At 36.6% G+C, this 27,324-nt stretch overlaps 2 protein-coding genes across 3 annotated transcripts in view; both read left to right on the forward strand.

The window, feature by feature from the left end:
• Positions 1-328: 328 nt before the first annotated feature.
• Positions 329-13,089, forward strand: ca5a (carbonic anhydrase Va). Of its 2 annotated transcripts, none has more exons than XM_056451493.1 (7): positions 329-827; positions 4,369-4,566; positions 4,874-4,992; positions 5,604-5,699; positions 9,096-9,158; positions 9,300-9,458; positions 11,960-13,089. In XM_056451493.1, the coding sequence occupies exons 1-7, from the start codon at positions 683-685 to the stop codon at positions 12,110-12,112; spliced, it is 933 nt and encodes a 310-aa protein (XP_056307468.1). In that variant the 5' UTR covers positions 329-682; the 3' UTR covers positions 12,113-13,089. The 2 variants fall into 2 exon arrangements, with proteins under 2 accessions (XP_056307468.1, XP_056307469.1); XM_056451494.1 differs by lacking the exon at positions 329-827 and adding an exon at positions 3,371-3,865.
• A 9,475-nt stretch (positions 13,090-22,564) lies between these two features.
• The window catches only part of slc7a5 (solute carrier family 7 member 5), a 37,992-nt gene continuing 33,232 nt past the window's right edge, over positions 22,565-27,324 (forward strand). Inside the window, exons 1-2 of the mRNA XM_056451565.1 lie at positions 22,565-23,295; positions 26,875-27,000. Coding sequence (XP_056307540.1) covers positions 22,710-23,295; positions 26,875-27,000 — 712 coding nt within the window. The 5' untranslated portion in view covers positions 22,565-22,709. The remainder of the gene's footprint in view (positions 23,296-26,874; positions 27,001-27,324) is intronic.

Here is a 27,324-nt window from a genome sequence, read left to right on the forward strand (position 1 = left end):
AACAGATAGTTCTATATAATAACATATACTTTTTGAATTTATGTTTTAAGTTACTGCAAATGTAACATCCATAACGCTGGAATTGCTCACATACAGCTAAACCAGTTTAAACCAAATCAGAGCTTCCGTTTACAATAATAAACATCTAAATGATAATTATATATTCCAATTATATTATATTCCACTAACAAATGGCCCTTGAGTGCTACAATCATCACCTCCTGTCCTGCCCCTCCTCCGCATATATTTAAAACCTAACGCCCCTCTTCCGATGAAGCTGATTGGACTGAAACCTCGACACCCGACCCCCAACTGGACCCAGTCCACCATTTTCTGCAGGAATATTTAAACCTGTCCGACACACTCATGCGCGTCGTTTTAGTCCTGCTGTCATAACAACATACAAAACGCTTTTTGTGTTTCGTAAGACCGAGACAATAGGAAGCGTCTAGATCTTTTGGTGGGTGTTGTTAACCAGCCCTTTTTTTTGTATTCATCCACCAATCAGCAGGACCGAGAGCAGGTTGAGTTGTTGTTGGTACAAGTTCTGCACGAGGGCGCACGCTAAAAGGACTTTTTTTTCTTCATGGCAAGGCGTAACCGATACCATTAATCAAGCTTTATATGGTTTAATACTAGACTTGAGGTGGTTATTTGTTGATTTAAGTAAACTGAACACATCATGGTCACCCTGACAGCCATCGTAGCGCCTCTCGGACGTCAAATCCACAGGCATCTGGTCAAACATGTTAGAAGCCAGCGCTGGATTCCTGCTCGGGCGTGTAACTTGACTGCATGTTCGAGCAAACTATCAATCCTCAGTCAAGGTTGGTGCATTTTTCTTTCTTGTATCCTTTTTTTTGCGTCAAGGTAAACAAACACCACATTGTTTGAGTTGGTGACGTCAATTTGATAGGCTATCGTTGGACAAATTTCGCCACTACGGTTTTATTACTTATGTTGTGTCATTTATGGCAGGGGTGTTAATCATGCTCTCACAATATGTGTGTGTTTACTTTAAATTATCTGTATAAACGACTTCTTGAACGACTTCCGGGTTTTGAATGGCGTGGAATGTTTACATGAAACACACATGTGATTATAATTTAATGTATTATGTTAGAGCTATTGCAGTTATGAGTTATGTAATTACATAAATTTCATTGGATGTATGTGATAATACCATCCGTTAAATTCGTGTTTGACAAGCGTCGACTGTTTTTTTTTTCACAAAGCCCCGCCCATGAGGGGTATATATGGGTCATGTTTATGGTGTCAGCTGAACATTCATTCACTGAAAACCCCTCTGAAGATACAATAAACGTCACATGGGACTGGCTATTTGAACCTTGAACGACCATAAACTTTTTAATGAACAAAACGTTTTTTACATAGTTGAATGAGTTAATAACAATATAATAATTTTTTATAATAATAACAACAATATTTTTTATTTTTTATAGCAAAATAATCTTTCTGAAACTATATTTTTAAAAGTGTGTCCTAGTAAACATAAAACGTTCTTATATGATTTCCATTTGGTTCCTATTTATTTATTTATTTATGTAGGTTTTTTTGGAAATCTATGGGTACTTTTTTGTGGGGGGTGGGCAAAACCTAACCTTCGCAGAACAATGCAAAGAAGTTTTGTTTGTATCATTTTAAAGAGAATGGGAATATTTTGTTTACGTAAATGAAAATTTTTTTATTTAAACAACAGAAAACGTCCTCAGAACAAAACCTTAGTTAGGATGGTCGTCTAGTTTAGGGGTGCCCAAACGTTTTCGAATAAAGGGCCAAAATATCATTAAGAGCTGTGTGCCAAAGGTAAATATACCAAGGTAAATATACTAAAATTTCCTAATTTATTTCATAAGAAGTGAAAAGTAGTCACTTTTAGTAGTGAAGTGAAGTTTAAAAGTAAATAGAAAACGTTACTTTAAATCATATGAACTAACCCAGAATAACTTTTTAAATGATAACTTATTGAAATAATAACATAAACATTCACATTTCTAACAGTGGATTTCAATGATGAATACACTAGTCAAGCAGAATCTGCCTTTGCCTTCATTCGTTCTCTATTTGTCAGGTGACAGAATTGTAAATGAAGGGAGAATGATTGACAGGTGCAGCGACAGGAAACGCTGAATTGAACATGAATTTAACCACTTGAATATTCATCTGTCCTTCACATTAAACTATAGAATGGCTTCAGAACATTTGGGATATAGTAGACCTACATGACAACTTTCTAGTGCCTTATAATAGGCTACTTTCGTGGCTTTTTGTTGGCTTATAAATTACACAATATAATGCACGTGTAAGATCGGATTTGGATAGGTATGAGCTGGCTGATACCCGATCCAGCGAAAATATGCTGTATCGAACTGATATCTGACACGAGTATCGGGATCGGTGCATTCCTAGTTACATTAGATTTTAAATGACAACCTCTAAACCATGTCATTCTTCTTCTCAGATGGGATTTGGCCCTAGTTTGGGCATCCCTGGTCTAGTTTAAGTTGTTTTTGGTAATAATTGATTACTAAAGCAAATATAGAACTTCACTGTGAGTTCAAAATGGGTTTTTTTTGGGAAGAAAAATAAGTGGTTTCATTAAAAAACAACAACAAAAAAAAAAAAAAACGTCTATATATCTTACATTTGAATATTTTTTAAATTATACTGCATGTAGTTTGCTTGCAAAATTACACCATAGAGCATTACATGATATACCTATTATTATTATTATTATCATTTTTAAATAGTAGTAGTACAACTGCATGTTTGTATTCATATCTTTACTACACAATTAGCAACTTATCTTATCTAAACCACATTAGTTTATCACCATAAAGGCAGTCTTTTCCGATTTTAATTATTCAATGCTCACATTGAAGCCACATGAAAGCAAAATCAGTAAAATAAACAGGATTTGCGCAACCCTTATTAAAATTAGGCATGCTTTTATTATAGTAAAAATGTAGTAACCAAGATTTTGGTGCATTTATTTCTATTTGTAAAACGGTTTTATTACAGTGGTTAAGGTTGTTTGATTTCCAACTTACTGTTTTATTTTGGGTTTTAGTTGTAGTAAAACCATAGTTAATTTTCACCAGGGAGCAATGTTTTTTTTCTGTATATGTTCTACATGGTTTCAGTAAAGTAAATAACAGAGTAAACAAACCACGTTTATTACAAAAGTCCATTTTAATCTACATTTAATCAAAGACTAAGCTCAAATGAGTATGTATTTTGATATTTTATAATTTAAGTAAAGATAGAACTGGCGTTTGCTCCCCACAAAATGGGTCAGCACAGTTGTAATCACCTTTCACCAGACCACTTAAATGGCTGACAGGAATTATAGTAAAGGCCCTTTTAATCTCATGAAAGGCCACATTCTCTGGCAGCTTTAATTCCTTTTGTAGAAGCTAGAGCATGTGACCACAATCTGGGCAGCAATTGTGTAAGAAGAGCTCTGATGGCAAAGCTTCTTCCTGTATAAAAGAGCTCATATGTGTTTGCTCAAGGATCGCCTGTAACCTCCTGAGGGAATCTCTTTTCATGAATGTGGCATTAAACTCTGCTGACTGTCTTCCTGTTAAGTCAGTTTTTCCCCTCTCACATTCCAGAAGTCCTTTTTCCCTTCTTTTTCTTTGAATCATCGAGTCACGGGAGGAAGCATATTTTCTTTTCTACTTTTACTTCTGTAACGCATTCCAGACGGACAGCTCGTCGACTGTTTGTGCCGCTTTGGGTTGGATTTTTTTGCCGCCTTTTTCCTGTCAGGATTGAACACATTTGATTTTAGCACAAATGTGTAACGCAACGCACAAGGCTTCACTCTGTGGTGTAAAATGTAGGTTTATTATCTATCTATCTATCTATCTATCTATCTATCTATCTATCTATCTATCTATCTATCTATCTATCTATCTATCTATCTATCTATCTATCTGTCTATCTGTCTGTCTGTCTGTCTGTCTGTCTGTCTGTCTGTCTGTCTGTCTGTCTATGCAATGCAGCTTGTTCTTTGTGTTATTTGTTGTAAAACCTACAAGCATTGTCTGAAATATCTTTTGCTAATGTTAGAATTGCTATACAACATGCTGTGCTGCCTTCTTAGACAGCATTTTGGGTAATTTCTTAGGAAAATTAACCATGGTCCTTCTATAAATTAAGTACTTATAAGTAAATAAACATGTTAATCACAAATCAGCTCTGGTTTTGCTAAGTCCTATAGCTTAACCATAGTATTTGTAGTACAACTGTAGCAATGCAATGCACCAAAACTGTAACTACTACACTTTTACTACATTAAAACCACAGTACAAATAGATTTTTATGTCATTCTCTTTACAGTGCATCCAATGTGGCAGGAGCCACTTGCCATCCCTGGTGGAGATCGACAGTCACCTATTGACATTGAAGTGCGTAAAAGCATCTTTAATCCGCAGCTCAGACCTCTGAAGGTGCAATATGACCCAAGGACCTGCCAACAAATCTGGAACAACGGTTACTCGTTTCTGGTGGAGTACGACGACACTACTGACAAATCTAGTAAGTCATTTTAATTATCTCAATCAGTTTGTTTTGATGACTATAGTTTCTGATTTAAAAACTATACTCCTACAATAGAACCTTGACTTGGTGTTAGTAACTACTCTAATTAGCAAAATTAAAGTATGGTTTTAAAGCAGTAGCTTTGGTGGTAATTTCCTTTTCTTCAACAAGAGATTTTCTTGTGTTACTGAATGAAGGGAAAAAGTTTTAATTGTATAACTGAACGTTAAGCTGTAGTTAAAATGAACAATTTGGCTGTTCTGTGGTTTGAGAGAAATGTAACATCAAACTGAATCTCTTTTAGCTGTGAAGGGAGGACCACTGGAGGATCAGTACAGACTCTGCCAGTTTCATTTCCACTGGGGAGAAAACAACAACTGGGGATCTGAGCACTCTATAGACCGCCGGCTTTACGCTGCTGAGGTAACCCTTATGTTTTATATTAATGTACACTGGAGAATACAAAATGGCTCTAGTCTAGCCATCTGGGTGTCATTTATTACTATGATACAGTACTTCTCTCTTGCAACATGTGTATTTCTCTGAAAAAGAGGGTGGGGTCTTTAAAGTTAGGAACAACCCACTTTTGTATCTCTATTGTAAAGTCACTTCAGTGAAAATGTGGCGCTAACTCAGGACAAACTGTACTACTTTAACCGGTTACATAAGAAGCCATGTGCGAGTGACTTTACAGTGTCAGAAAGCTAAGTTTGGCTTTGTTAGCGCTGGTGAGAATGTGACTGGGTTATGGCTCTCAACGCTCTTTGAGCTCCACTGATTTGTGTGTGTGTTATACGAGGCTCAGGTTTCAGCCTTGTGTAAACGTATCCTCTATTGCGTAAGGTGCTTTTATTCCCCCCTCCTTGGTTGAATACCAGAATGAATTAAATTCTGTCCTTTTGTACAGTTTGTGCAGCGAGATAGAAGACTGTAGTAACATGAACTAAAGGAAAGTGCGTGGGGGTTATGGGAAATGTGCATATTTTCATAATTGGTGTGTATTGGTATAATAGGTGTGTCTTGTATTTTCACAGCTCCATATTGTTCACTGGAACTCCAACAAGTATAGTTTGTTTGAGGAGGCTGTCATGGAGGAAAACGGACTGGCTGTTATTGGAGTATTTTTAAAGGTACAGATCTGTAGTTATTGAGCATTTTCCTTTCTTTTTCCAGGGTGTCCGCGGGGTCTTAAAGTCTTAAATCTCAAAAACAGACTTTTAGGCCTTAAATAGTCTTAAATTTACTGAAATATTGTGTTGTAGGTCTTAAATCCTTTTAAACAGGTCTTAATTTTCCTTTGTTCATGTATAGCTACCCAATCTGGCCATTAACATCCATACAATCATTAACAGTCCATCTCAAAAAACTTTTAACTTTTTGTACCAACTTTTTTTTAACCATAATTTTTAAAACAATTTTCCTCATAATAATATTTGTCAATTTTTTTTATTTATTTATTTATTTTTTTATAAAGTTTGATGGAAAAAAGTGTATGACAACTACAGTATTACACTATTAACAACAACTACACTATTTGACACAATATTTAAAATATTTTGCTAAGTAATATTTCAAATATTTGAATTTGTTACCATTAAATTATTATTCTATTATTAAATTTATTAAATTATAATAATGTTTTTGATGGGCAAATCTAAATATTTTCCATCTGGGCCATTTGAAAAACTTCTCAGCGTTTAGCCCTGTATGAGTCTACAATTTGATTCATAATGGTCTTAAAAATGTCTTAAAGTCTTAAATTTAACTTTGTGAAACCTGCAGAAACCCTTTTTTTATTAAACTGGAATGATCTAGAACAGGGTTTCTCAGCCACGTTCCTGGAGGACCACCAGCACTGCATTTTTCCATTTCCTCTGTCGGTCACACCCATAACAGGTCTTTCAGTTTGCTAATGAGCTGATGATCTGAATCAGGTGTGTTTGGTTAAAGAGACATGGCAAATGTGTAGAGCTGGTGGTCCTCCAGGAACGTGGTTGAGAAACGCTTATCTAGAACACATGTATAATTTACATTCAACTGAATCCACTGTTCATGTGAAATAATGTCAAATGCTCAAATGTGTTAATAATTGGTGTAAAACATGTTAAAACTTTTAAAACAAAACAGTTGGCATAACAGAGTTGACATTTCCCACAACTTTGTTCTTAAGCTAACTTTAAATTAGATACCACATGGCATGTCTAAAATGAAATTATTCGTATTTTTGTCTTGTCTTGTTTTATTTTATTATTATTATTATTATTATTATTATTATTATTATTATTATTATTATATTTTGTACATACTGTTGTTTTTAAAAAGTGAATGACAAATTGACTGAAATATCACCATATGAAGAGTTCAGATGCAAAACCCTCTAAATCCATCAGACCTCTTTTCTTGTAAATGAGCATTTTCTATCAGGCTCCTCTGATTAGGTTCAGATGTTTCATTTTATAGATAATGAAAAGGTTATTATCTAGTAAATGAAATAACTTTTTTTTTTAAAATGTCACTTTAGACAATTCCTTGGTTTTTAACAAGGTCAGTTTTTCTTTTGCGTCAAAACCAGCTAAATCCACTTGTGCTTTTTTTTGCAATAAACTCTAAATCCAGCTACTGAAACAAGACAGTGTAATTATTTGAAAATCACTAAAGATGTGATTACAGATTATTTAACCAAACATAAAACACATTACACAAACCACCTACAATTTAAAAAAAGATGAATCTGTCAAGTAAGTGGCGGTTCATTCCGCTGTGGTAACCCCTGATAAACCCAGGAAATTGTAGAAGGAAAGTGAATGAAATCTGTCAAGTACAGTAAATGCATTAATCAACATTAATTAAATCTTAACAATCTGTTGTCATTTCTGATATTTGAGATTTAGATTTAATGGAAGTAGAGCAATGTAAACATTGTAAACTAAGCTTGGTAGATTCAAATAATGTAGTGTAAAACATTATGAAACATCAATATCTCTGCACTGTCCATTAATATAACAAGCTTATCAGATGTATAGGTATTGTGAAGTAATATAAGTAATGTATAGTTTTATACATTTATATTTATCTTTTAAAAATAGCTTAAATTAGCAAATAAAACACAAGGTAGGCCTACTAGGCAAAAAGGGATGCCTCTCAGACAATTTTAGAAGCTGTCATTCATTCATTCTCACCAAACTCAAGGTCTTTGTCTCTTTTTCGTCTCTTATTTATCCTCATAGCATCCATGTGGGATAAAAGATTGAGATCTTTACTCAGAGTTTCAGTTTATTGTATAGTAAATTGGACTAATTCAAAGTAGCGTCGCTACGCAAAAACTTTATGAATGCATATTACACTTCTGACTGTACAGTGTGTTTTCTTTATTGTATAATGAACAGAGTTTTGAGGTAAGGGACATTTGCCATTCACTGACAGTCGGACAGGCTCATGCAGTTCATCAAACTCCGTCTTTTAAAATCGTAAATGGAATAAAGCGTTCTCAGGTGTATCAGCACACTGTTACATTGAAAAAATATGATTCAATTTGTGCCTTCTGATTGGTTCTCGGGACATAGCAGCTTCTGCTGTCAAGGGCAAGTGGCGTTTAGCAACTTTTGCTAACAAACTGTTATTTCTGAATGTGCTGACGCTGCAATTTAGATTTGTTGAGGATGTACTACGTGCCTTAAGCATTCACTCAATGTCATTAGCTCATTTTTGGCGGAAGGGAGCACGGTATTACTGTCCTGAGGCTCTATCCTGACAGCAATCAAATAGTTCGATAACTCCACTTAGGGAAAGTCAATGAGTGAACCACAGGCGAAAAGAGTGATGCACGGATGACCGTGATCTGCTCACCTCTTTCACCCTCCTTTCTTTTATAAAGCAAAACGTTCTTCATAAATGCTCTCGTAGCCTATCATCCCTAATTCTTAATGACGTTATAGGGAATTCCCCAATACAAAATGTCACTCATTACAGGTAAACAGGGAACACTGTACTTAAAGGCAGAATATTGTGTTTTAAAACAACACCGTTAAATTTCCTTTTATTTTATACTATGTGTTTTATAAACACTCGCTATATATGTGGCAGTGTTACAATACACATACCAAAACATTTTTTGAGATTCTTTGATATAATTTGTTATTATTCCAACCGGTTTCATTAAAGTATTTGAGAAATACTTTGAATAGTTATCTAGGACAGTGTTTCCCAACCTTGTTCCTGAAAGCACACCGGCAGTTATTTTATTATTATTTTTTTTTTGTTTCGTTTTCTTTAACCTCTCCCTAATCAAACACACTTGAATCAACTCATCAGAACATTAGAAGAGACCCCAAAACCTGAAGTGAATGGGTCAGATAAGGCAGACATCCAAAATATGTTCTCTTGGTGTGCTTTTAGGATCAGGGTCGGAAACACTGATCTAGGAGATGCAAATTGTACCCGCAGTTCTAGAATCACCCAAATCAGATATTAAAGCTTACCAATCAGTTATAATGTCTAAAAGTACTTTTGTTTTGTTTTTTTGACAGGTTGGAAAGAGACATGAGGGTTTGCAGAAACTAGTGGACGCCTTGCCTGCAGTCAGACACAAGGTACTACATAGCAAACATTGTTTTGTACACATTGCGCTTGGCTTTGCTGTGAGGATCAAATGAGATTAAGTGCCTCAGGAAATGATGTTTTGGAAACAGAGGGAGAATCTGATATTTATTAATGTTCTCATCTCTTTCCAGGATAGTGTGGTGGAGTTCAACAAGTTTGACCCATCGTGCCTCCTCCCGGAGAACATCAATGACTATTGGACATACCCTGGTTCTCTAACCACGCCTCCTCTTACTGAGGCTGTGACATGGATTGTGATGAAGCAGCACATTGAAGTCAGTCATGATCAGGTAGGAGGCTGATTTTTCTAACTTTTGCAGAATGAAAAACACCCACAATTATTTTAAGCTTCACAAAAACAAAGTAAGTATTGATGGAGCAGCAAGTCCTATAATTAATGACTATTATGGACCTAATTGGATTTTAAAATATATTTTTCGTTTGTGTCTTTAAGAAACACCCTCTTTAAAAGTATAATTATCTTTATGTCAGTGTGTTTCCAGTTTCTGCTGAGATTTCAGCTTTGGTTTAGCTTTTGTACCTGTTCTTTTGTGTTTAATTGCCTCATAGTTCAATAACATCCTTACTTAAACAGCACCACTTACAAAAAAAAAAAGATTTATGGTCTGATTGAAATTACCAAGGATATTAACCACTAATTCTTATCAGTGGTATTCTTTCCCTGTACACAAGCTTTGGAGCTCTTTCCTTGCTGAACCACCAGGGGGCCTCCTTGCTCCTGAAGATAATTTAAATCGTAGGTGTCAAACTCAATTCCTGGAGGGCCGCAGCTCTGCAGTTTTGCTTCAACCCCAATCAAACACAGCTGATGCAACTAATGAAGGTGTTCAGATTCTTTTGAACATCCTAATTATTTGAATCAGCTGTGTTCGATTAGGATTGGAGCAAAACCATGCAGAGCTGCGGCCCTCCAGGAATTGAGTTTGACACCTACGATTTAAAGGGGTAGTTCACCTAAATTGAAAATTCTGTCACTCTCCCTTCATTTGTCACAAACATGTTTGAGTTCTTTTTTTCTGCTAAAAACAAAAGAAGTTATTTTCAACAATGTTATAAACCAGTAAACATTGACTTCCACTGTATTTTTTTTTTCCTATTATGGAAGTCAACGGTTACATTATCTAAAATATCTTCTTTTGATACTCTTAAACGTTTGGAACCACTTAAGAGTGAAAAAACGGAGTGAACGTTCAGTTTTTTTGTGAACTATCAATTTAATAGAGCTGTGCAATTGATTTCAATTAGGTTGTAATTTTGTCTTGCAATGATTGACATCACAATAGTTCCTCCTAATCATGAAGTGCTATACTAAAAAAAGACGTTTTTGTGATATGCGATGGAACAGATTGATATGTTCCCATTTAAAATCAGTTAGTTATGTCTTAAATTAACATAAACCATTACAAATGTAATCAAATGCAAAACAGAAAATAATCCAGTCACTTTCACTGAATAATTATATTTATTTCATTCTGTGAGGACTATGCAGAACTTTTGACTTCAGGTTTCTGTATAGTAGGCTTTTTTTCTGTAGGCTAAATGAATTTCATCAGTTTAATCAATTTAATCAGTTTTATTATTTTTATTGTATTAATGCCTGTTTCTTCTCACAGTTGTTTGTCAAAAGTAAAACTGCCCTGAAAAAACAAACAGATTATTGGGGTATTTTGGGGTATATAGTTATACACAACCAGGAACAGTGCAGGGTTTGATGAGCATTTGCATTTTTACTAACATCAGAACTTTTTAGTTTAAATTGTAAGAGAATGCTTATTAAGAGAATGCTTATTAAGAGAATGCCTAATAAATTTGAGATCCGAAACTCTTGTCAAACACGAGACTCTTTATGATATAAAACAGCCATAAATTTAGGCTTACACAAGCTGCTTTGACTCTGCTGGGAGTCTGTTTGTTATTCCGACTTCATGTTCCACCGCTCCATGGTAACCTGGGCGATGGAACGGAAAAGCTCATCTGGCAGACTGCAGACATCTGTTTTGTATGGAGCCAAATCAGTCTCAAAAATAATACATTCACAAAATATAATTCATAGATCCACAACACAGTTCAAATTTACAAAATCCAATTCACAAATTCAAAATGCGATTCATAAATACATAAATCCCATTTGTAAATTCAAATCATGATTTAAAAATGCACTAATCCAATTTGTAAATTAAAAACGTGATTCAAAAATACACAAACTTAATTCGTAAATTCAAATTGTGATTTCATAAATACACAAATTCAGATTGGGATTTCATAAATACACAAATTCAGATTGGGATTTCATAAATACACAAATCCAATTTGTAAATTCAAAGCGTGATTTCATAAATACACAAATCCATTTCATTTAGCAAAAATATTCATGATTTGTACTTTTGAATTCACAAATTGTGTTGAATTTATGAATTTGTGTTTTGAATTTACAGATTGGATTTTGTAAATGTGAATTGTGCTGTGCATGTGTGAATTTTGTTTTGTAAATGTTATATTTTTGAGACTGATCTGGCACCATAGTTTTTCTGTTTTCTGTTACATATAATTTTCCTAATTTCTAACATTATTCAAATATGTTCCTGGTGTATGGGTGTTTCCCAGTGATGCGTTGCAGCTGGAAGGGGATCCGCTGCGTAAAACATATACTGGATAAGTTGGCGGTTCATTCCACTGTGGCAACCCCTGATTAATAAAGGGACTAAGCCGAAAATAAAATGAATAAATGAATAAATATGTTCCTCATTTAACATTTTGGTCTTATTTTCAGTTGGCTGTGTTTCGGAGTTTGCTGTTCACATCGGCAGAGGAGCAAGTGCAGAGAAGTATGGTCAACAACTTCCGCGTTCAGCAAGACTTAAAGGGACGGGCTGTCCAATCTTCTTTTTCACCTTTTCTCAAAGAAACCCCCTCTAAGGAGTAACCGCAAATCTCAGTGACCTCCAAACAAAACACAGACTAATCAGTCACTATTAACTACAGGATGCGTATCCACAAGGTGAAGGTCTTAACTGGATTTTTAAACCATTTCCAACCAGGTATTTGGGCGTAAATTGGAGATATTCTGTTGAAAGGGATATAGTTCAACTATTGTTTGTTCCTCTTTGTCAAAAGGTTTATGCAGTCATCATTTCACTGTATTATTACAACTCTCGAAAATATAATAATACTAGAATTTAAGATATTCTAATTTTAGAAATGCGCATGTCCTCAATATTGTAGCAGGACAGATGGCGCCCTCTTGTGGATCACTGACAGAATACACATCATTATGCCTCATGTTGGAGCCTTTCAAAGTTTTTATTGTGTGTATTCTGTCCTTTTTTTTGTTTGTATTCTGTGGTACATCTGCCTTGTTTGTTTCGAGGGCGTTTCTTTTATGCACAAAGCTGCACAATGCCTTTAACTTTGGATGATTTCTTTTTAGATTTTCAATAAACCTAACGCACACATCAAGAAAAAAAATCAGAAATATTTTAAGGCTACATTTGAATATCGCAGTATAATATAGTTTTTATGAAAAGTGCACTAGACATGTAGTGATGTTAAAAGAAGAGAAGATTAATGCGCACAGTTGTTTAGTGAAGAGTGATATTTTTATGTACTTCATCCATGTACATACATTAATGTATTATCATCCATAGTGCCTTTTGCATTAGATATGACTGATTATTAGTCAGTAATCTGATCAACTGCATCAACAATATGGTCGGACATATTTGCCTATTCTGCAAAACGTGTGCCTCCATTACAAATCACTTATTGTATTTGCTGTTCTCATGTAACCATTTGTTTTTCATGTCAGCAGTCGTATTTGTTAATCTGTGGATCTTTAAAGTGTATTTGTGGTTTGATAGTAGTCGCTAGAATGTTGTTAAAAAAAAAAAAAAAAAAAAAAAAAATATATATATATATATATATATATATATATATATATATATATATATATATATATATATATATAGGAGAACTTGTTTCATGAAAAAAAGCTTTCTGAAACGGGACCTTCATTTTCAATTGTGTTCAATTTCTCCACTAGAGGCGCATGTGAGACCATGCAGACACCTTTTTGAAACGGGATCTACAGTAAGACCAATTGATTGTTGTATTTTTACTGCATTCCATTATGCATACATGATGCAGACGTCTGTGAGAATGAACCCATCAATATGACCAGTACTAATCAATCCAGTACAGTAAGTTGATAGTATTATTTATGCTCAAATGAACTATACATGCCGGCTTCACAGTGGGTAGCACGATCGCCTCACAGCAAGAAGGTCGCTGGTTCAAGCCCAGGTTGGGTCAGTTGGCATTTCTGTGTGGAGTTTGCATGTTCTCCCCGTGTTTAACTTGGGTTTGCACCGGTTTCCCCCACAGTCCAAAGACATGCGGTATAGTTGAACTGAATAAGATAAATTGGCCGTAGTGAACGTGAGAGTGTTTCCCAGTGTTGGGTTGCAGCTGGAAGGGCATCCACTGCGTAAAACGTGCTGGATAAGTTGGCAGTTCATTCCGCTGTGGCGACCCCTGATTAATAAAGGTACTAAGCTGAAAAGAAAATGAGTGTACTGTACATTTAGATTATTGAGAGCTAAAGGTTATTAGATTGACGATGATAAATTTGTTGAAGATGGCTGAAAAGTACTGTCAATATTGAGTTTTTCAGTAAGATGCCGAAGCCATAGTTTAACATACAGCTTTGTAATTTCCAAGAGACGGTGGTTTCTTTGTGATGGCTGAATAACAATGTTCTTGTATAAACTCTCCCCACAGTGGCCTCTCATCTGAATGGGCCACCTGGTTTTCTTCCTATTGTGGGTCCATGGTTGAAATTCAGGGTGATACTAACTAGAGTGGAAAACTGGATTTGTACTGTATAAGCGCTAGGTTTCCTCCACCTGATCGAGTCTTGGGCTACTCTGAGAGTAGTGAACATTCTTTCACATCAGGAGGCCCTGGAACAATATTTTCCCACTGAAGCAGTGTTGAATGGTGTGTAGACACCTTTTGTTGGTTAGATTTGAATTATGCATTGAGTGGATTATGGATTGAGAACATTCTGGCATTTTTTTTTTGCTGTTATGGGTTGGCATGATGTGTTTTTTTGGGGGTTTTTTTCACACTCTTTGGTCTTTCTTTTAAAGAAGCAAGGCCTTTTTAAGGGAAATATTCATCTCTGTTTTACACTAAAACTACTTGGTTTATAGACGGTCCCTTCACTGAAGTCATAACTGTCACTTTTGCTGCCTGTTATAAATTGTATAAATCATATAAATGCAATCGATTGTAAATGTATGATTTCATTATTGTTTGCAAATGCTGTATTTTATTCATTATTAGTTTAGTGAGATTTTTATTTTATTTTTTTTTAAGAAAGTGAGAAGTGGGGCCATTTTTGGTGGATATTAATTTTGTTTTACTTCTGGGCGAATGCAAGCAAATGCCCTGGGGATCCGAGCAGGAAAAGGGTGGTGCCGGAGGTTTATGGAGGCCCCATCCCAGCAAGTGCTGTTGCACCAGGTGCTGGTGAGGTCCGGATCAGCTGCGCTAAAAAACTGCATGTTTAGCAAAGGGGGTGCCTACAGACCCAAAAGTGAACATCAACACTTGCACAAAGAAACCTCTCATTCATGCTGTCGAAATGTTGTGTATTAACATTTTATGTGTAACCTAAACCCCAATCCTAAAGAAATAAAACAATCTTAAACCAAGTCTTCTTGAGTGGGCTCTGTGTTAATAACGAAAATAATAACTTTCTAATTACTATAAACTATCTTTCAAAATGCATTCGGTACTCCATTTCCTGAAATTGGCCAGCTACTATACACTTAGCTAGTAGTCAGATTTGGATCCACTTTGACCTTCAGAACCACCTTCGTTATTTGTACCACAGATTCAAGAAGGGGGAAAACACTCCTCAAAGTATTTCTTCCATCTTGGCATGATGGCATCAAATATTTTTTGCAAATTTTTCAGCTGGACATCCATGATATCTCCCCTTCCACCACATCCAAAGGTGCTCTACTGGACTGAGATCTGGTAACTTGGCTGCATTTTAGTAGTATACCTACTCTCACGAAACCAGGTTAAAAATGATTTAAGCTTTGTAAAATGGTCCGTCACAATGCTTGGAAGTAGCATCAGAAGTTGGTTCACTGTGGCCATAAATGGATAGACAGAAACACATAGGCAGGCTGTAGTGTTTAAATGTGGCTCAATGGGAATAGAGGTCCAACATTGATCAAGAAATGCCATTACACAATCACAGCTGACCTAAACCATTGATACAAGGCAGACTGGATCCATGTTTTCATTTCTGTACACCAGGGGTGTCCAATCCTGCTCCTGGAAAGCCTCTGTTCAGCATATTTCAGATCCTACCCTAATAAAACATACCTGAACAAATCAAGGTCTTACTAGGCATACTAGAAAGTTTCAGACAGGTGTGTTAAGAGTTGGAGCTTAAATTTGCAGTAGGTTTTTATAAATTTCCAATTATACCATCTGTTTTGCCCCGCGGATCTAACGCATAATGTATCGCCATAGACTCGAACTCTAAATGAGTCTGTCCCTGACTCCAATGTCTGGTCCAATGCAGCCCTCTTCCAAAATGCCAACCATATGATTTTTAAAGGGTCCAAAGAAATCAACAGCAGGTGTTTCCCAAAGCAATTAGGTTTGAGGATGGAGTCAACTCACTATCTTGACCAGAGGAACCCCACTTTCTCATAGGACGTCACACCATCCAAATAATGCAGAGGAAATTGAGACTCATCAGGTAAGGACACTTTTTTTCCCCCATTTATTTGTTGTTTAATTTTGGTGAGTCCATGCAAATGAGTCTGTTCACTGTTCTTGGCTGGCAGGAGTGGCACCAGTGTGCTTTTCTGATGCTAAACGTTACTTTCTTCAAGGTGTGATGTGTTGTGCATTCAGAAATGCTCTGGATACTTTGATTATAAGAAGTGGTTAGGAGTTTTTGTTAAGTTCATCGTCTCCTGCTTATCCGGGGCCTGGTCGTGGAGGCAGCAGTCTCAGGAGACGAGCCCCAGACTTTCCTCTCTCCAGACACTTCCTCCGGCTCCTCTGGGGGGATTCTAAGGCAAGCCAAGAGACATAGTTCCTCCAGTGTGCCCTGGGTCTTCCCTTGGGCCTCCTTCCAGTGGGACAAGCCCAGAACATCTCCCTAGGTAGGCTTCCAGGAGGCAACAGATGCCCGAGCCACCTCATCTGGCTTCTCTAGATGTGGAGCAGGAGCAGCTCTACTACAAGTTCAACAAGCATGCCATAATTCAAATTCAGTTAAATTACTTTTGCTCCAACTTTATAAGCTGTATCCAAAGTCGCCCTCTAAACTCTTAAATAGTACACGATTTGAGGGAGTAACCATTTGTAGTAGCATCCAAAACCGTAGTGGGTTTTCTAAGGTGCACTTAATCAATCCCACAATGCACCACAATAACGAGTGTACAATTGTTGTACACTCGATTACCAGAGAATACTCATAATGCACTGAGACATTGAGTTTCCACTGGCATGTTGCAAGAGCAGCGGAATGAGTGTTTTCAATTCATACATACAGAAGATAGAGCCTTTCCACATTTCTGGGTTTCACAGCGCAGTGAATGGTGGAGTTCAAGAATTTTTTGTTTTTTTTGCAATCCTATTTGCACAAATGATAAAAAAAACAACGATGTTGTTATCAAGACTTTCAGAAAAAGGAAAAAAAATAGTGTGAGACTGACAATGGCAGCCAGAAGAGATAACAAAGTAAAATTTACTGTCCTGCCCCATAGACAATGCATTAGTAACACCTTTCAAAATAAATGTACATGTTTAAAAAAAAAAAAAAGAAATATTAAAAACTTTCAAGAACTTAAGATGTGATGACCGCTAAACATGTCATCACCATTTAGTAAAAAGGGTCTATAAGTGTGAAAGTTGACGCAGTGCATTATGCTCAGCTCCCATATGAATTAACTGAAAACACTCGTACTGCTGCACACATAACCTGCCAGTAGAAATGCACTGTTGTGCAGTTTGTGCTCCACAATGAATTCCTGCATCCGACCACAAGAGGGCACCCATGGCAGAATCCTATTGATTCATTCATTCATTTTCCTTCGGCTTAGTCCCTTCATTCATCAGGGGTCACCACAGCGAAATGAGCCGCCAACTTATCCAGCATATGTTTTAACATCCATACAGACTCGTTCAAATACACATACACTACGGCCAATTTAGTTTATTCAATTCACCTATAGCTCATGTCTTTGGACTGTGGGGGAAATCCACACAAACACGGGGAGAACATGCAAACTCTACACAGAATTGCCAACTGACCCAGCCGAGACTTGAACCAGCGACCTTCTTACTGTGAGTGCTAACCACTGAGCCACTGTGTTGCACGGATCTTTTCAAAACACTATATTTCATTACTAACAGCCAGCTTGCTAAGTATTAAATAGCTATCACAGAGTCTGCCAAATAATTTTTTAATCTAAACCATCAGAGATTTATTAACCAGCAAACACAATCAAAATGGCCTCCCCTCCAGTGCTCGATTTCATTCACTCCTTTAAGTGCACTATATTAGTGAACTAATGTAGGCAACAGTGAATTCAGGAATTGGGTAGTTTTGGACACAGCAAATGCCTAAACGCACTGTGTTGTGTCATGTGACGACCCCCCCCCCCCCAGACTTCCATTCATACTCATAAGAATGCAGCAAACTGGAAACGCAAGTTTTGCAAGTTGCTGCATTCCAAAGTTCAAGTTGGTGAACTCTGACATCCGGAATTGCATAACTTGAATCCGTGAAACTACTAGAAGATCAAAACTCTGTACAAAAATGTAAAATACTGAGAAAAATCATTCACTTTATTGATATCTAATCATCTTGTGTGTCAAAGCAGCTTAAAGTAGAAGTTCTAGTAAATTGAAACTGTGCCAGTCCAATGTTCTATGTTAAAGTTCAATTTAGTTCAGTTCAGTGTGGTTTAATGTTCACTGCTGAAAGTCCCAACACTAAAGAGCAAATCCATTGATGCGCAGCTCCACAAGTCCCAAACCAAGTAAGCCAATGGCGACAGCGGCGAGGAACAAACTTCACCAATTGATGAAGGCGAAGATAAAAAACCTCGAGAGAAACCAGGCTCAGTTGGGCATGACCATTTCTCCTGTGGCCAAACGTCTTGTGCAGAGCTGCAGTCTAGGCACCGGAGGCTGAAGAACCCTGGATCTCCAATAGGGAGAAGCTGCAGGTGTGAGAAGGTCACTGGCTGGTGTACAGGCTGATCAACGGGATCAGTGTGGAGACTCTTCTGTGACTGGGCTCTTTCTCATGTGCTCCACTCCTTCATAACCACCACAGCATCTGCTCAGGATGCGACCTGGTCTAGGATTATTAGTTTTATCATGCCCCTTGTCGCATCATCGTACGACAGAAATTCCCATACTTAAACTCAATTTACTACATTTACATTATCAGACAGCTTTATCCAAAGTGACTTGCACCCATGAACACTCAGCTGGGGGGCAGTTGGGAGTTTGGTGGCTTGTTCAAAGGCATAGGTCTCAAACTGAATTCCTGGATTGCCGCAGCTCTGCAGTTTTACTCAAACCCTGATTAAACACATCTGATCCAACAATTGAAGGTGTTCATGACTTTTTTGAACACCTCAATTACTTGGTTTGATCAGGGTTGGAGAAAAAAACTGTGCAGAGTTGCAGCTCTCCAGGAATTGAGTTTGAGACCTATGCTCAAAGGAATCACCTATTCCAACCAACAATCCTTGCTGATACCGGGACTCGAAACTGCAACCTTTGGATCACTAGTCAACATCTCTAACCATTAACACTGCAGCATTGCTAGATTAATAAACCAAAAGTTTTCATAAATTTGGGGTTAGACAGCATCTAAAAAAAATCAGACAGAGTTATCTGGCCAGGGTGTGGGTGTTTGCAGAGGCTGAGGAACCTGGATTGAGTTTTGTCTCAAACTTTGTTCAAAAAGATTCCGTTCCGTGTTTGTTGTTCTTGGCCACATGAGTTATAAAAATGGGACGATACACTGAGTTTTTGCGTATCCCAAACACACCATGGTTTCCTATCATTGTGTGGGAGAACTTGGGAAAATGCTCTTTGAGCTCAACAGGAAAAACAAACTATGGAGGTGACCTGATTGAAGAGCAGCAGATCAAGATGACTCCTTTGGAAAACTCTGCAGATGGTCACAGTTGTGATGAGGGAAGAAGTTTGGCAACTGACAATGGTGGATGCTGAGGTCTTTTTGAGGTTCGCTAACTAAATAGAAGTCACAGATAAAAGTTCCTAATACGAGGCTCCTTCCTCTTACGCTGGTTTTGTTCTTCAGTGTTGTTTCAAGTTATTTTTAGACAATAAGTAAACTCCATTCACTCCTATTTGCCTTTTATAAACAGGAATCTATGGCTTGAAGACATTTCTTAGAACTCCAAATCCATCTGTTTTCCTCTTTAGATCAAACAGAGGTCCTGAAAGTTCATCGGCTAACTGGTTCAATTGACGATTTAATCCATGTTCGAACGCTTAAACCACTCAAGTTCATACCTTCTACAAATTTAACACACAAGTTTGGACAACCCGACCCTCTTAAGTTTCACTAGCTGATTGTTTTCCAATTTTAATGATAACCAGCCCTTGTGATGCCAGGGAACTGAAACACCCGCGCCCCTCTCTCCAGTTGAGAAAGAAAACTGAACTTTGAAATATCAGGGCACGACACAGCAGCAACCACATAACTTGTACTACGGAAAAGAAATCACCTGCTGGCTCATTTATCTTTAAGCTGAAAAAACATAGACCATAAATACAATTCAATTCTCGTGATAAGAGCACACGTGCATAGAGGATGCAGGTGGTAAATAACCATGATGAATAACCTTTAAATTAAGGTCATGAAGTTCGTGAGTATTACTACGACACACTTGCCCCCTGCAGATAATACTCCCCAGGTCTTCTCAGACGGATACCTTGTGACATGCAAGTATTTGTCTTTGAAACGCAAAAGCTTGTGGATGAAATTTAAGATGTTGTTATGTTTAATTTGAGAACCAATATCTTTGAAGGCCAAAGGGAATGTCACATGATTTTTTTTCAAGGGTCTACTTGAAAACAGGAAATTATCAGGGACAACTCTTGTTATTTTTTCATAAGTTTCTTCAGACATTATGATCAAAGAATTTTCAAGATGTGAACCAGAAATGGCAGTTAATAGTAATTCACGTCTAGCCAGGGATTCTGAATACTTAAAACTGAAAATAAGTATATTTAAAAAAGGGTAGTCTAATCATTAGGAAAAACTTATCATCCAGCAGAATTTCCCAACCAATTGTTCAAGTTCAAGGGGAATTGCATTGAGTTTGCATTGAGATTGTGATAGTAATGCCAAATTAAAAGTGTGTGAAACTTAAAAAATCCATCAAAATATTCCACTTGACTATAATATGAGGGAGGAAATCATTATATATTAATTTTAAGAAGTTTATTCTGTTTTTTTATTATTGTTGTTATTATTAATATTATTATTATTAGTAGTAGTAATAATAGTCTATGTTTGTATTTCGCTTTAATGTTGTGAAAAAACAACATGTATGGCTCAGTTCTGGTCTGCTCTCCAGATTTAATAAAAGATATATCCCATGAATTTTACACTAAAGCTGCTAAGATAATTTAATTTGTCTACCCGGTCTATTTACAAGTTTTTCCCTCCTAATGGGTGCTTTAAATAACTGTTTAATTCTTTTTTTGTTTACTTGATTGAATGTTTCTAAACCAGCAGTCAACTATGGAGCCAGATCAGTCTCAATAATGTAACATTTACAAAATAAAATTCATACATGAACAGCACAATTCACATTTACAAAATGTAATTTGTAAACTCAAAACACAATTCATGAATTCAACACACAATTTCTGAATTCAAAAGTAAAAATCATGAATTTTTGTCAAATGAATACACAAATGGATTTGTGTATTTACGAATCACGTTTTGAATTTACAAATTGGATTTGTGTATTTTAAAATCATGTTTTAAATTTACGAATTGGATTTGTGTATTTATAAATCTTGTTTTGAATTTGTGAATTAAGTTTGTGTATTTTTGAATTGCGTTTGGATTTTACGAATTGGATTTGTGTATCTTAAAATCATGTTTTGAATTTACTAATTGGATTTGTATATTTATGAATCGCTTTTTGAATTTACGAATTAAGTTTGTTTTTTTATTCGCGTTTTGAATTTATGATTTGGAATTGTGTATTTTAAAATTATGTTTTGAATTTATGAAATGGATTTGTGTATTTATGAATCGCGTTTTGAATTTAAGATTTAAGTTTGTGTATTTTTGAATCATGTTTTGACTTTACAAATTGGATTCGTGTATTTTAAAATCATGTTTTGAATTTATTAATTGAATTTGTGTATTTATGAATCGCTTTTTAAATTGACGAATTGGAATTGTGTATTTATGAATCGCTTTTTAAATTGACGAATTGGATTTGTGTATTTTAAAATTACGTTTTATATTTACGAATTGGATTTGTGTATTTATGAATCGTGTTTTAAATTTGCGAATTGGATTTGTGTATTTTAAAATCATGTTTTGAATTTACTAGTTGGATTTGTATATTTATGAATCGCGTTTTGAATTTACGAATTAAGTTTGTTTTTTTATTCGCGTTTTGAATTTCTGAATTGGATTTGTGTATTTTAAAATTATGTTTTGTATTTACGAATTGGATTTATGAATCGGGCTTCGAATTTTCGAAATAAGTTTGTGTATTTTTTAATCGTGCTCTGAATTTACAAATTGAATTTGTGTATTTATTATACACAAATGCTTAATGCATTTGTAAAACGAACCTTTTTTGTATTGTTTACATTTTGACAAAAGTTAGATGCATAATTTTGGCAGATCGTCATGGGGTGTTGGAAAAAGTGCAACTTTATCATGTTATTAAAAATGTCAAGAGAACGTATCAAATATATATATATATATATATATATATATATATATATATATATATATATATATATATATATATATACTGGTTATCATATAGCTCTAATAAGTACATTATTTTATTATGTATTTTTTATATATATTATGACTTGGCATCTCAAATGGGATCTGAAAAATAACCAAGAACTCTAATCCAACCTGCTGGATCTCTTAGAACAAGGATTTTCCTCATAAAATGGATGTAGACACTAGAGGGCGACGAGCACACCACAAACAGATCTATTGGATTCAGTGACGCGCTTTAGTAGGAGGAAAGAGGCAGGCCGAATCAGGGGATGCTTTTGTCTGCCTCTACAACGTTGACACACTTCAGAAACCACGTTTCTCTGAGTCAGAGCAGACTCCAAGGTACCAGCGTGAATCAGCCGAGCCCATTCTGAAGAAGCTGAACGGGTCGTTTTACCACGTAATACCCACATACAAAGCGCGTTGCTTTGTTTGACAAGAGGACGCGATGTCCGGGCTGAAGAAACGGAGTTCAAATGCATCCACGGAACGGGATGAAGACGACAAGCAGGTGACGGAGAAGATGCTCACGGGCAGGGGTGGGAACGGCAACACAAGCCCATCAGGAGACATCACGCCTGGAAGCCCGAGCACAGATATCAGCCCTGCGGATGGAGAAGAGACAGTCGTACTGAAAAGAACTATAACTCTGGTTAACGGCGTGGCCATTATTGTGGGCACTATCATTGGCTCTGGCATCTTCGTGACTCCAACCGGAGTGGTGAAAGAAGCCGGTTCGGTCGGGCTATCGCTGGTTGTCTGGTCGGTGTGCGGCGTCTTCTCCACTATAGGAGCGCTGTGCTACGCCGAACTGGGGACCACCATCACCAAATCAGGGGGTGACTACGCTTACATCCTTGAAGTTTACGGCTCCCTGCCTGCATTTCTGAAACTGTGGATCGAGCTGCTCATCATCAGGCCGTCTTCGCAGTATATTGTTGCCTATGTTTTCGCTACATACATCCTGAAGCCTATCTTTCCCGTCTGTCCAGTCCCTGAAACAGGGGCTAAGCTGGTGGCTTGTCTGTGTATACGTAAGTAACCTGTTACCTACATTGTTAAGCTTTAAACTATTTATTTAATTTATAAATTAAATCACCAAAATCACACTTTTCACAGTGAATCTTCTCAGTTGACCGTTTGTGACGTTGGACTTTAACTTACCTCAGCTGTCATTCGCGCGCTTCTTCGCTTCTATCATCTATCATAGCAATTATATAGAAATAAATTATTTAAACTACACGTGTGATAGTAAATGTGTAATTATAGACGAAGACGCCACGTTTTGAAACTGAAAAGGCGTGTCTCGCCTATAGGAGGAAGTGAGGATGCTGAAAAAGTGCAGACAAATTTCATCATCTCTCGCGGTCGATGCAACTGGAGGAAGTGGCACGTGCAGCTACATCACCTTGGCGGGCTTTATGCAAATACATTCTATTGATTGTATTGATAGGAATTTAGCTGTATACAGTTTATACAATACTATAAATAGTATAAATATTGATAATTTGTGAAAAATATTATGTAAAAACATATTTTTTTGTTATGTTTTATTTGGTGTTAACATAGCATAATATCTAAATTTGTTTTTTCAAGTAACATTTGAATTTGCACGCTAATTTATATGCCTGATATGTAAAAAAAATTATTGTACACTGACGGTTATTTCTATCTTAAATATTTTGCTACAGTACTTTCAACTTCTTTGCGAGTTAAAATAGATTTAAAATTTATCCCTTTCTTATGAACAATAAGCTTCTATATACCCACCTTTAATCCACCAAAAAGCATTTTTAAAACTTAAAAAATTTGTTAGGCAATCACAGCCATTTTGACACTGAGCTTATTTGCCATTCTAACAACAATCAGAGCGCTATTCAAATATTCCCTTTTATAGTTTGCGGTACATTTCAAGCTGTGAGAGTAAATCCCAGAAAGAGTTAATGAATGTTGCCCTGCAGCACTACAATCACAAATCTTTGACATGCATGCTCATGGCAATAAGTTAAGGGTGTGATTTACCATGGCAGCCATGCGAGCAATGCAGCCCTCCCGCAGGTTTAAACCAGCCAGGATTAGCAGAATTAGCTCAAGCCCTAATTACCAATTGGCCAACAAAATAAAACTCATATTTCTCCCTTTCTGTCCCTGTCCCTGTCTTTTTCTTTGTCACCCACTGCTTCTCTCCACCTCCTTTTTCATTTAGGCCAGATGAATGCTTGATTGGGGTACAGGAATTTGTATTCTTTGTGATTGTGAGGGAATGAATGAACACAGCACTTACTATCCGCTGTAAGCTTGTCCTGCTAGTGACTTGTCTAATCCGACCATAAGAAGCCACATGACGAGACAGAAAGGGAGGTAAAGACGACTACGTCCATAGGCTTAAGCTGAGCAACGGCAAGTTATGGGATTTACACATCTGATGCAAACACTGAGAGTTCAGTCCAAGATTTATAGCCAGGCTCCTCATGGATTCAAGGTCTGTTAGCATAGCAGCCGACCACTCTTTCGCTGACCTGTTTTATCATGTGTTTTGAAGTTATGATTGCCTTCTGGATTGGTTCATTGCTTTGTATCCATGGGAGAGGCCCCCAGAGTGGGACCATGTTCATGCCATTAGGGAGTCTAGGGATGATCTGTCTCATGATCCTTCGTTTATTAAGAATGAGAACAGCAATGCCCAACAGTGTAATACAACAGTGTGTGCATGTGTTCTTTGGTGAGGCGACGCGAGCCCTACTGTCCTACCCGATACAGACCCCCTTTTGTACTTTAAGGGTGCACAAAGGCTGTCAGGCTTCGCCTCTCTGTTTGGTGCCCAGACCGATTTACAGCTAATGCTGCTTTGAAGTATTCGTTAGTTAATCACATTTAATAGGGAACTTGGAGGCAGGGACCAGAGGCTGAAGCAGCTCATGGTTTTTATTATTCCCTGAAAATCTGTTTACCAGTAATTGGTCAATGAACAATTGTGTTTCATGCAGAACGTTAGACCTATGGCTGCTAATTTTAGGTTCACACATCAACTGATTTTCCAAAACAATTATCCTGCATATAGCCTATCCCAACGGCTTAGGACATAGGTAGGGAAACATCGTACCTTTAGATAATTTGTAATTTATAGTTTGTGTATGCTCATAAAAAGAACATGCAAACCTCACATAGAAAAGCTCCTTAGCTAAAACTTAATTAGTGTGGTCCCCATTAAGTCACTGTGCCCAGTTAAATGATTGAGTACACACAAAGTATTCATAAAAGTTTTATCATTTATGTAATATCATCATGTATAGGAAAAAAAATAAACATGACGAAAGGAAGAACCATAATGAGGACTTAAAAACATGACTAAATGAGGAACCAAACAAGACACAGGTGAACATAGTCAATTATCCCATGAATAACTACTCGCTTCTTAAGTCGAGACGAATGGACTACTGTTACCGGGTCCAAGACACTACTCATTTGAATAGAGAAAATATTCGTTTAAGACCACTTTTTTGTCATATCACACATTAAGGTCAATTTTATATAAAATCATGGCGTACACAACAATCTCTGGACTTGCTGCATCACAGACATTAATATTTTAATAATTTATAAAAAATGTATCAATTTCTGGCCATTGGATATTAGGCATAGATATATATATTGCGATCGGGATTTTTAAAAATATTACATCGCTTTATTTCGAAATTTCGGAAAACATCATGATTTTCAAAGTATTACATTGATAAATGTTTATTATTATAATTTGTTGAGCCTCTCCTTACAGTTTGATAAAATGATTGGACCCGGAAGCCACTTCGCGTGACATCACACCTAACAAGCGAATTGAAACTAACAGGAACAAGGGGAATTTTTAAACATTACATTTTACAATTTGATTAAATTTTTATAAATTAATTTAATTAAAAAAAATTATAATAATTGTAAAATTATTTTTAGGTTAAATCATGCGTCTTACAGCTAACAGCAAAACTCTGTATTATTATTTTTAATTAAATGTAGTCACAGTTTTTATCAAAAATAAAAATGCAATTTGATTTGTTTTCCCAAAATCATTGCCCACAAGACTCTCTGCCACGACAAGTCCAATCAAACTTATCCAGGGCTGTGCGACATCAATAGGCTTTCTTTTAATCGCATTGAAACAGAATTAAACAAACCAAAATTGCAAAGTAAGTGGATGGAATAAGTAGGGCGAGACATTTGAGTATGATTCAGGTAATCACCTGCAGATCCACCCTGCATTACAATCAAAACCCATTAGCCAGATTAAAGCTTGCTCTTGTATATAGTACTTACAGTCATTTGAACCTACATGTGGACCCAACCTTTTTCGAGACCAGGCAGATTTTTTAGTTTACCATGCATCTTCTCATTTAACAAGTACAAATTTGGCGGTACAAATTTTAGCAAGACACTAAAGCATGCTGCCACGTGTATATCTGAAAAGGCAACAACTCTTTGCTGACGACACCTCTCAAGTTAAAGCGTGGCTGACAAATTGTACACTAATTAGTTTACTAAGTATTTAGGTTAACTTCCTCTGAGCCTCTGTTGTGAAAGACTAAAAATAAGTGTTCTGTTCTTCCCATCTCTCCCAATAGTGTTGTTGACCGCTGTCAACTGCTACAGCGTGAAGGCCGCCACAAGGGTTCAAGATGCCTTTGCCGCTGCTAAGCTACTCGCTTTGGGCCTCATCATCATTATTGGGTTTGTGGAGATCGGCAAAGGTGAGTAGCACACAAACCCACTCACCGAATGAACACCAGCAGTCAGTCGGGTCACTAAAGGCAAATAATCATTCCCTATTATGTGTCACATAGATTTGCATGCTGTTAGGTAGGCCCTGGCGTCAGTGTTTGTTTGTTTTTGCTATGGATACCATGTACTGTTCCAACTATTTTCATTACAGTGTCTCACACTGCTATTTAGCCAGGTGGAAAGTGTCTGCAAGCTACATATATTTTGAAGCCAAATTCAACACTGCACTTATCTACAAAAGACGTTTTCCAGGAATTAGTGTTTTTTGAGGGATTTTATGTGAAGATATTGAC

The sequence above is a fragment of the Danio aesculapii genome, chromosome 25 (genome assembly GCF_903798145.1).
Source record: "Danio aesculapii chromosome 25, fDanAes4.1, whole genome shotgun sequence".
Lineage (NCBI taxonomy): Eukaryota > Metazoa > Chordata > Actinopteri > Cypriniformes > Danionidae > Danio > Danio aesculapii.